Genomic DNA, 9,758 nt, shown 5'->3' with positions numbered 1-9,758 from the left:
ATTAATTTATTCATTATCATATGTTGTAACAATCTGTTTATTTATCCCCCACAGAACCACTCCCCACACAGAGGAGTTTATTTGGTGTGGGTCACAACCTAGGGCCTAGAATCTGAAATCTGGGCCCCCCTCCTGCCCTCATTTTGTGGCTTCAGTGGGTGCATAGTCCAGGCAGAACAAGTGTCTGCTCCTGGGTGCTGCAGAAGGAAGGGAGACAGAGGCACAACCATAAAGGTGGCCACACCCAGGAGGGACTGGCAGCTAGGAAGACAGATTCTCCCAATAAAGGCACTTGTACTTCAGTAAGAGGCTGGGAGTTGGCTGGGAGTGTTGTCGGGACAGGCAGGAGTTATTCGAAAGAAGTGTTATTTGCAGGCTTCAGAGAGAAATGAAGGGAGTTCACCTACACCGGGCCATCTGCAGGGTCTGCAAGTGAGGAAAAGAGAGGAAAGCATTGGTAGGATCCTATGCTCATTTCCAGACAAGGAATACTGAAGCTTACGGTACTCATGGGCACTAAAGCCATCAGTACCAATAAGGGGGCATTCGTGCCCTTGGGAGACCCCCTTTCCTACTCATACCCCCAGCAACACTCCCCCCACTAACACACACACTTACCGGTAGGGGCTGCTGTATGTCTTTGCTGCCGCAAGGGGAAGGTGATGTAGGCATCATAGCCAAAGAGGCTTGTGGCGAGTAGGCCCAGTACCTGAGGGTGGGGATGGGTGCAAGGGAGGTTGGATTAGGTCCGTCAGCCTACTCAGCCTCTTGCTTCCTTGTATCTACTACCTCCAAGGACTGCTCCCATGCAGGGATGGTGTCTAAAACCCCAGATCAGGAAGCCAGAGAGCCCCAAGGACAAGCCAGGAGACGGGAATCTACCCCACCCTCCCTCCTCCTAGAACCTCCCAACACAGGGTAACCACACAGTGGCCCCACACGTCAGTGGCATCATGCACATGGTACATTCGAGACAAAGTTCTAGTGGATGGTAGTCTCTTGTGTTGACAAAGGGGCCACCTCTTTGTGCTTTCCACAGAGGTCCCTGTGTTGGACAAGGCACAGCCTTTCGTGGAAAATGATGATCTCGGGAGGACAACCAGAGCATGGGTCAGACCTTCCTGCAGGCTCTGAGGACAAGTGTGACCTGCTATGGGCCATATACTTTCTCCCAAAAGCAGAAGCAGAACTGGGCCCTGGATTCTCAAACCCCTGTCTGCCTTCGAGCTGCCTCTGTGGCTTTTACCCCTGCGATGATTTTGGAGTGGTTTCCTCCCTCAACAAGGACAACAATGGAGGTGATCAGGTAGAGGATGGCCGCTATGAGGGTTCGGAAGAAGTCCTGTGAGGCGTGGGGAGAAGAGGGGAAGTCAGCATCCAGAGGTCCCAGGACCATCCCAACTGCCCCGGGGCCCCTCCCTAGTCCGCCCCTTTCTCACACTCCAAGGCCAGTTGATGATCTGTATCTTCGTGTGCAGGTCACACATGTAGATGACAAAGAAGATAGCAGCAAGGATCATCTCCACCACCGACAGGGAGGAGTATCCTGGCGTGGAGGCACTGAAGCAGATCAGAATCACCAGGCACAATATCTGGAAGGATGACAGGAGAAAGGGGACAACCCCCCCCCCCCAATCAGCATCCAGGACTGAGGGGATTTGGCTTAAATTGGAGGTCTCAAACTCCGACGATGCCTACCAGGGCTGGAAAGATGACAAACACTAATAGCTAAACGTTTACTTTGTGCTCACTGTCCCAAAAGTTGTTCTAGGGGTTGTACAAGTAGGAATTTACATAATCATCACGACAACCCCATGAGCTGGGTAGTTATTATCTTTATTTTATAGATGAGAAAACTGAGGCACTGAGAGCTTAAGTGACTTGCCCGGGGGAGGGGGGGGACACCTAGGAAGGGGTAGAGCTGGGTGCCTCGGTCCCCCGCCTTTTCCCTTCCAGCATAGGGGCGGGCTGCAGGGAGTGGTGCTGCCAGGTGTTTGGTGAGCACTGCTGGCGCCAGCTTCAGGGCCTTGACAGGGGCGGGACCTGCGGTTCCCTCGGCAACCCCTTTGGGAAGCAGTGAGAGTGACACCAGAGGGGCAGAACTCTGTTAAAGGCGTCGCACCCCTTTTACAAGTGAATCAAAGGCGGCTCCCACTTTCAGGAAGCCAAGGGTGGGAAACCCTGGCTCCCCCAGCGGCCCGAAGAGCTAAGGACATCCTCCCGACCACAGAAGGGCGAGAAGAACTGGTAAAGGGCGGACCGCCCTACACCGTAGGACCCAGGCTCAGGGCCCCACCCCAACAGGCCCCGCCCCTGGGCGCGCAGCCAGCCCGCCCGCCAGTGCCCAGGCCGCGCCACGCCCTGCCACGGGAGGCCCCCCCGCCTCCTAGCCCCCTGGGATCCCTCCGAGGAGCCCACCAATGTGTCCACGCGGTCTCCCTCCACAAGGCCCCCCCATAGGCGCTATGGTCCCCTAGCGGCACCCCGTAGCCCAGCAGCTCCAGACCACTTCTCCAATCTCCACTGGTTCGCCCCGAGCCCCTGGATTCGGGCCTCCACCCCCAACCCACCCTCCCGCGCCCCACTGCGGAGCGCCTCCAGGCCCGCGCCTGCCTCACGCGGGGCCTCTGGACTCCGCGTGGTCCAACCACTCCACCCTGCCTTTGCCCACCCGCCTGTCCCGGGACGCTCACAATCTCAGCAAACAGGAGAATTCCCTTTCGGGTGCGCGAAAAGTTGGTGCAGGCGGCCCAGCAGCCGGGGGCCGAGAGGCGCTCGGAATCCGCCATGGGGTGGGCCGGAGTCCCTAGGGGCGCGGAGTATCTACTCGCTTTCTGGCAGATTTCGGGACGCTGCACACCCTGCCGTCTTGCCCGCCGTCTGGCTGGGAAGGGGGCCCCCGGGGCGAAGGAGGGAGTGAATCACCTCGCAGAGCAGAAGCGGGCGGGGCCGGAGGGGGCCGGGCCAGGTGGCTGCCGCCCCGGAAGCCCCTTTGCCCCGCCTGCCAAGGATACTCCCCGCTGGGTGCGTAGCCCCCAGGGCGCCCCACCTCCGGGGGCGCCAGCCTTTGAGTCTTGGCAGTTCGGGGTACCATGTGCGGTAATGGCGGGATCTTTTGCGCTTTCGGAATAGGAATGCTTTCCATGCTGCCTCAATTCAGAATCTCGGGGATCTGGTTTTGGGGAAGCACATGACTCAGTTTCCTTAGCTGTAAAAATGGCTGAGGCCATGGTTAAAGCCAGGCATGTTTCCAGAATTCTGAATATTTCGGATCTTAGAAAGTTGTGTATTTCTTAACACTCTCAGCAAGGTCTGAGGCAGCCCCGCTTTAAAATAATAATAATAGTAATAAAAAGCCTTAATATTTATTCAAGTAAAGGGGTGGAAATCATTCACAATAAGTGGGATAAGCCAGAACTGAAAATTGTCTCTCATTAAGTCAGGTTAGGTTTTGTAACCAAATGGTGCCCAATACGTGGGAAAGCTATTTCCAGAGATTTGGGGACTTCAAATTTCGGGTAAAGGATCATGGTTGGTGGAATAAACCCCTTAGCAGTGATGGAAATGAGACTGCACTAGCGCACAGGCTAAGAGAGAATAGGCCTTGGTGAGCATCAAACTGCTCAGTACATGGGGACAGACATTATTAACGGTGTCACAACCCAGGGGCTCTCTGTTCTGCAATCCTAGGGAGGCCCTGGCCCCAAGTGCTGGGCCTCTGTTTCCTGGTTCTCAGAAGAGGGCCACCAGCACAGCCCTAGATGAAGAATGGGGAAGGAGCCCAGGTTTCTTTAGTGCTGGAAGCTTGGCAAGATGAGAGGAAGGTTCCTGGGGTCCGGGTCGGGGTGATAAAGCTGATGACTTTTGAAGTGTGTTATCCTAAGTGAGCTATTTCTCCTGACTCAGCCTTGATTTCTGCATCTGAGACAGGCATCTGGTCACAGGAATCAGGAGCTCCCTGGAGATATGCTGAGGATCACATTCTCTAGACTGGATGTTGGTTTTATTCTCATCCCATTTGAGGGAAGAGTTGTGGCTGGAAGGCCAGGACAGTTAGACCCAAGGGCCTGCCTGCACACACACCCCAACCTGGGGCGCCTCAAAACCAAGAAAGGGGCACCCTACTATCAGCCCAGGTTGCTGAGAGTGGTTGGGTGGTAGAAGGAATGAAGCACACTTTTCCCCCGACTGAGTGTGTGCTTTCCGACTCTGTGAGGACATATCTGAGTTTCTAGAACAAAACAGACTCGGGGCCTTTGCACTAGCTGTTCCCATGGCTGCCAGTGCCCTTCTCCAAGCTCTTCATACATTTATTTGGCTTTTGGTCATTCTGGCCCTAGCTCAAAAGTTGTCTTCAAAGAACCCAGCAGCACACCATCATTATTTCCACCAACATAACCTCCTTTTGCTGTCTTTGTAATTCTGACCTCTCTCTGAAGTTATCTTTAATTTATTCCTTTTCTTTTCTCTTTTCTTTCCTTTGCCTTTTCTTTTCCAACCTAGGTTTACACGAGGTTAGAAATCTTTATGTTTCGTTTCACCAGCATCTCCCCAGTGCCTATACAGTGCAAAGTAAACAACTGGGGCTCAATTATTACTTGATTAAAAGGACCGGCTCAGGAATCTGGCCTTGATTAAATCTTGCTTCAACCACCTCCCTCAAGCCATTTATACTATCTGGGCCTCACTTCCCTCCCCCATGAAATGGACATATCAGGATTGTTGAGCAGATGTGTAAGTAGATGAAAATAGATACTGCAAGTAGAGCCAGTAGCATGAATAAGGCTAAGTAAATGGTGGCTGGGGTTACTATTATTAGTCTCCCGGGTGTGACTGTGCTGATACGACTGGAGCTCCTTCACTTCCTAGAACCACACCTCCACTAAGCTCTAAGTCAAGGGTAGCTAGAAGCCCCAGCGCACTTCCCCACAATGTCCACAGTGCTGACCGTTGAAGCATTCACCAACTCCTAGCCTGGCTTTGAGGTCCCCCTCTCCTCCCAGCGACAGCCTGGAAATTCACACGCCGGTCTTTTAATTTGCCTCCCCTCTCCGGTGGGAGTTGCCCATTCCCACCTGACCACAGCTTCCTTCATTGGTGTTGGGGGGGGGGGCGCAAGTGCTTAGGGTGTGGTGACAAGCGGAGGTGACTAGACATTTCTTGCCTCGGCCAGCGCAGGCTTTGGGGCTATCCCTGTAAGAGTCCCGCTGGCCGCATAAGCCCTGCCTTCAGGGCTCTGCTCCCAGGATGGAGGAAACTCGGGCCTCTCCCAGGACCAGGAACGCCCAGCATGTGGCGTGTGCACACAAGCCTGGCGCAGTTCGTCACCGTGTATGGAAGAGGGGGCGCGGCTGAGAGGTTCTAACAACCTTTTTTAGCGCAGCCCGCTGACTCACACCTTCCCGGCTCCTCCCCAAAGGGGGCTCCAGGGCCTCAGCCCATGCCCTAAGGGTGACAGTCTACGTGCCAGCGAGAGCTGGCCGACCAGACCGGAAGTGAGAGACCACAGGCTCTGGGTGAAGAAAGCCACCCTGGTTCTAGCCTTGCTTTCGGGCCATCTGGACGATTCCTGATTGGGGCTGTGGGTATTCAGGCGCACTCCCGCTACAACGGCCCACCTCTGCATTCCCCATGCCAGGAGCAAAGATTATCTGTGAGCCCCGCACACCTCCCAAAAAGTGAAATGAATGAACGCGGAGAGAAGCAGGAGCCGGCGAAAAAAAACCGAGTGGGGAGAAAGCACACCAGGCTGAGGATCCGCACAGGCAGACCCCGCTAGAGACACGGGTGAAACGGCATGAAGTAAGCTTTTTAATGATTACAAGAAGAGGCCCTACTTGAAACCAGATTGACCCACCTCCTCCTCTGTGGGGTGAACGCAGAAGCCCCACCCGGCCTACAGCACCCGGCAACTCAAGACTGGGTCGAACCATTTTATTACCTCCCCCGCTCAAAACCAGAAGCGCAGGGCTGGCCGGTCCGGAGGGCTGTACCACTGACACTGCGAGGGAAGCGCGGGCTGGTCCGCTGCGCAGCCAGAGTGGGGATGGGACAAGACCGAGTGTGCGCTCTCCCAGCGATGCTAGAGTGCCCTTGGCGGAGCACACCGGATCCAGGTCCGGCAGTACCAAGTGAGCATCGGGTCGTCCCATATGTGCTCAGTGCCTCCGCCTTCCAGCGGCCATCTCGATAGCAAGCTGCGGCGCCCCTGGGATCCCTAGGGCTCGCGAAAGCCGTTCCTCACTCGGCACCAGCCAGGGTCCCGGGGAACCCGGGGTTCGGTCGTCAGGGTCGTCTGTGCGGCGCTGAGGAGGAGTAACTGCAGGACAGTCGGCCAGCGGCTCTGGGCTAGGCTCAAGGCTGCCCCGACGGTGCGGAAGTGGAGAAGCGCTGACGGTGTGAGACCTCAACACCTCTGGTCCACCAGGATCTGGGCTGCGATCAGGGGATGGCAGACCTGCGGGTTAGATTGGGGGATAGGGTGGGGAATGGAAAACCGAGCCCCCTGACTGAGGGGGGCCGGCAGACTCCAGGGGCTGCAGGAGACAGGGACCTCTCCTTCGAGAAATCTCCCTTTGAGTCCTGGACAAACCATTCAGGAACGGTTACCACCCCTCAAGACCGCCCCCCCACAACGCCTCTTGTCCGGAGACCTCTCCCCAGCTGAATCCAGAACATGCCCCCGCAAATACTTTACCACAATCCCAAAGGAAATCAAACCCTGACCTTGACAGCGATATGCTAAACCCCTCCCATCTAGGACCCCAGACTATCCCCTTCCTTAACCGGCCTCCCTCAACTCCCAACCATTTGCATATGGAACCCTCATCCTTGGAACTAGACCCCCCCAAACTCCAGATCCCCATCCCATCCTCTCCCTCCTGAGACCCACTCCACCTTCTCATTCGAGAACAACTCTTCCTTCTAAACACCTGCTTTTACCCCAGACCCTTCCGCCCTTCTCCTCTCCTAGTACCTCAAACACCTCCCCTCTAAAATCTACTTTTATTCCTATTCTGGGACCCTGCCCTTCCCCATCGTGGATCCTGCTTTTGAGAATATCATGACACCTCACAGACACTAAACTCTGACCTCCCCACAGAGACCACCAACACCTCCCACCCTGGACCCCAGCCTCTCCATGTTTAGAGCCTCTCCTTCCCCTCGCAGCTCTCTGAACCCTCTCCCTTGGGAAACCCACCATCTCCTTTCTGGGGCCCTTCCACCCCTTTAGGCTTGCCAGTGTGGGTTTCAAGGGGCCTGCTTAGTACAAGATGGAGACGGGGGCCGCCTGTGCGAATGCGCTCCACCACCTGGGCGTGGGTGAGGCCCCGAGTTGATTCTCCGTTGATGTGGAGCACGAGGTCCCCAGCCTACAAGAGTGCAAGGAGATGGGTATTGTAGAATGAGCAGATAGGGAGCACCCCGACAAAGGGCGAGGATTGGGCGAGCACTGTTGAGTGGAGAGCGTCTTATACCTCACCTGCAAGCGACCACAGCGCTGTGCTGGCCCGTTTCTCAGCAGCCCGCGCACCGCCAGAGGAGCATCCCCCGATGAATCTCGGCCTCCGCTTAATGTGAGGCCAAAGCCAGTGGAATCTCGAACCAGTTCCACGCAGAACCGTCCAGAGGTCTGGAGCGGCTTCGAAGCAGAACATGCCTTAGCCTGGGTCACTTGTGGCGGTGCAGTACCTGTACCCAAGGTCACTGACCGATGATGCTGGAGTAAAAACACAAGCGTACGTACACTGCCAGTCTCAAAGCGGGTGGCATTAAATAAAAGGGCGAGGTGGTACCTGCGGCCGGTGTTCCACGAAAGTGGGATTAGGCAGGCGACTGTCTGTAACCTCTATGTCTGCAGAGTCCAGCACGCTAACGGCTGGAAGATGAAAAAGGCACTCAGAGGGGGACTCCAGGGAAACCACTTAGGACCTGCCCCCTGATTTAACGTTTTAGCTTCACCTCATTTCCTTACCTCTAGAATGCAGACTGGCACGCCCACCTATTTAACTGGGCTCAACCCACATGAGTAACTGACCTCAGGCCGAATTTTAAGTAATAATCCTGGGCTCTGCTATTTGAATACACCTCTAGACCTTCCTATAGTCCTCCAATAACTCGGAGATCCTGTTCCTCATAGGCACTCCCTGGGGCTGCAACTCCAAGACTGGGCTCCTAAACTTTTCAGGCTCCGCCCCCTAACTGGCCTATAAATTTCAATCCATTCCTGACATTTCGATCCCTTCCCCCTGGCATTTGTAAGCTCCACCTCCTGGAGTGGATTTTTTTTTCCAGACCCGCCCGTCAGCCAACTGCCCGCCCCCAAAACTCTTCAGGCCCCACCTCCTCAGAAATGCCATACAAAGCACCCTGACAGGGATAACCATCCAGCCCTGCACCCACAACTAGCCAATGCAACATTAATCTATCAAAATAGCTTTTCCAGGATCACCTCCTGGAGGAATATTCTAGGATAACGCCAAGGCTCCGCCCCCTCGAAGCGCCCTCCGAGCCCCGCCCCGCCCCGCCCCACCACCCATTGGCTCCACCCAGGGAAGTAACTAGCAATCCCCGGTCCGCCACTTCTGAATCCGGCCCCACTCATACCCCGCCCCCCGGGGGGCCCGCCCCGCCCCGCCCCGCCCCGCCCCCCGCAACGCACCAGCCTTGGGACGCAGGCGCAATGTGGCGCCCGTCCTGCGTACAAGCGCCGCTACGTCGGCCGCAGCTCTGGCCGCCAGTGGGCGCGCGTCCAGCCGCGCCAGGAGCTGCCGGGCTCTGGGGCCAGCACGCAGGGGAAGGTCCCGGCCTGCGCGAGTGGAAAGAGCAGGTCAGCACCCGCCCGAGCCTCGGCGAGCCCCCACTCTCCCCGACGTCGGAAGACCCAGAATGCCCCTCAAGACCTTCAGAGTCCCCCGACCACTCCCTCGATAGTTCCGCAGGCCCCTCTCAACTCCCGCGACCCCCCACCATCGCGGGTATGCCCGCGGACCCCCGCCCGCGCCCACGATATCCCTGGAGAGACCTAGCTGACCGAAATATTTCTGGACACGTCCCAACACCCTGGGACTAGCTCTGGAGGTCTCCAACTGCCCCTTCGTAACCCCAGATTCCAAACTCTTCCCGCACAGTAGCGAGAGGGACCCCGATTCCCCCAGATGTCCCGACAGAAGACGGTCTGCCCCCGCTGTGGCCCCGGCACCCCCGAGTCCCCTTCCAGATATCCTAGGCAACCCTGACGGCCCACGTAGCCCCAACTGCCGCTCCGTTTAGCCCCGGAGGCCCCCGCCTAACCCCCCGCCATTCACTACGGACCCTGAGTGGCCAGGTGTGCCCAGTGACCCCGGGCAGACCCCTCTGGCACACCTCCCCGGAGACTCCTGAGAGCCCCCGGGTCTGGTGCGCAGCCCCGCGGTGCGGTGCGGTGCGGGTGCGGGTCGGGGACCTGGAGCCCAACCCCGGCCACCCGGCACCCGCCCGCCACTTGGGCGCCAGGGCTGCTTTGTTTACCACCTGTCGGAAGGAAAAGGTGAGGAGCCGACAGGCGGGGCATGGGGTGTCAGGGACGCGCCCAGTCCCACCCCACCCAACCCCCGTACCTCCTCTGCTCCCCCTAGGGTCCGTGGCGCCCCTCGCGCGCGGCTCCATGACCCGAAGTCCGCCGGCGGGACGCAAGGCCGCCGGCGACGCGTTTGGAGCGCCTGGGCGCGCTCACCTGGCGGCCCGCCCGGGCCTGGATGCGGCTGGGGCCGGCCGGT

At 57.5% G+C, this 9,758-nt stretch overlaps 2 protein-coding genes across 3 annotated transcripts; both read right to left on the bottom strand.

Moving 5' to 3' along the window:
• Nucleotides 1–21: 21 nt before the first annotated feature.
• Nucleotides 22–2,928, bottom strand: PLP2 (proteolipid protein 2). The gene is made up of 5 exons (XM_045996146.1): nucleotides 2,694–2,928; nucleotides 1,440–1,592; nucleotides 1,247–1,342; nucleotides 619–709; nucleotides 22–426 (listed from the first exon to the last, which is right to left on the bottom strand). The coding sequence occupies exons 1-5, from the start codon at nucleotides 2,787–2,789 to the stop codon at nucleotides 404–406; spliced, it is 459 nt and encodes a 152-aa protein (XP_045852102.1). The 5' UTR covers nucleotides 2,790–2,928; the 3' UTR covers nucleotides 22–403.
• Nucleotides 2,929–5,798: 2,870 nt separating this feature from the next.
• MAGIX (MAGI family member, X-linked) lies at nucleotides 5,799–9,758 on the bottom strand. 2 transcript variants are annotated; one of them, XM_045994625.1, is made up of 6 exons: nucleotides 9,600–9,758; nucleotides 8,663–8,809; nucleotides 7,797–7,879; nucleotides 7,484–7,720; nucleotides 7,202–7,373; nucleotides 5,799–6,457 (listed from the first exon to the last, which is right to left on the bottom strand). In XM_045994625.1, exons 1-6 carry the CDS (start codon nucleotides 9,646–9,648, stop codon nucleotides 6,159–6,161), a joined length of 987 nt encoding a protein of 328 aa, XP_045850581.1. In that variant the 5' UTR covers nucleotides 9,649–9,758; the 3' UTR covers nucleotides 5,799–6,158. The 2 variants fall into 2 exon arrangements, with proteins under 2 accessions (XP_045850581.1, XP_045850580.1); XM_045994624.1 differs by lacking the exon at nucleotides 9,600–9,758 and adding an exon at nucleotides 9,316–9,557.

This window comes from Meles meles, chromosome X (genome assembly GCF_922984935.1).
Source record: "Meles meles chromosome X, mMelMel3.1 paternal haplotype, whole genome shotgun sequence".
NCBI classification, from domain to species: Eukaryota; Metazoa; Chordata; class Mammalia; order Carnivora; family Mustelidae; genus Meles; species Meles meles.
Note: the sequence above shows the minus strand (reverse complement) of the source record. Positions and strands in the feature narration are given on the sequence as shown.

What these genes read in the sequence shown, in the direction of transcription:
- PLP2 (XM_045996146.1), bottom strand. Translation starts at nt 2,789, where the DNA reads ATGGCGGATTCCGAGCGCCTCTCGGCCCCCGGCTGCTGGGCCGCCTGC. An exon ending in ACTCCAAAATCATCGCAGGG is followed by an intron (nt 710 to 1,246) that starts GTAAAAGCCACA and finishes CCCCACCCTCAG; the next exon opens with GTACTGGGCCTACTCGCCAC. An exon ending in ACATACAGCAGCCCCTACCG is followed by an intron (nt 427 to 618) that starts GTAAGTGTGTGT and finishes CCTCACTTGCAG; the next exon opens with ACCCTGCAGATGGCCCGGTG.
- MAGIX (XM_045994624.1), bottom strand. Translation starts at nt 9,553, where the DNA reads ATGCCCCGCCTGTCGGCTCCTCACCTTTTCCTTCCGACAGGTGGTAAA. An exon ending in GGCACACCTGGCCACTCAGG is followed by an intron (nt 8,810 to 9,315) that starts GTCCGTAGTGAA and finishes CCACTCGCGCAG; the next exon opens with GCCGGGACCTTCCCCTGCGT. An exon ending in AGGGCCCCAGAAAGGAGATG is followed by an intron (nt 6,458 to 7,201) that starts GTGGGTTTCCCA and finishes TCTAACCCGCAG; the next exon opens with GTCTGCCATCCCCTGATCGC.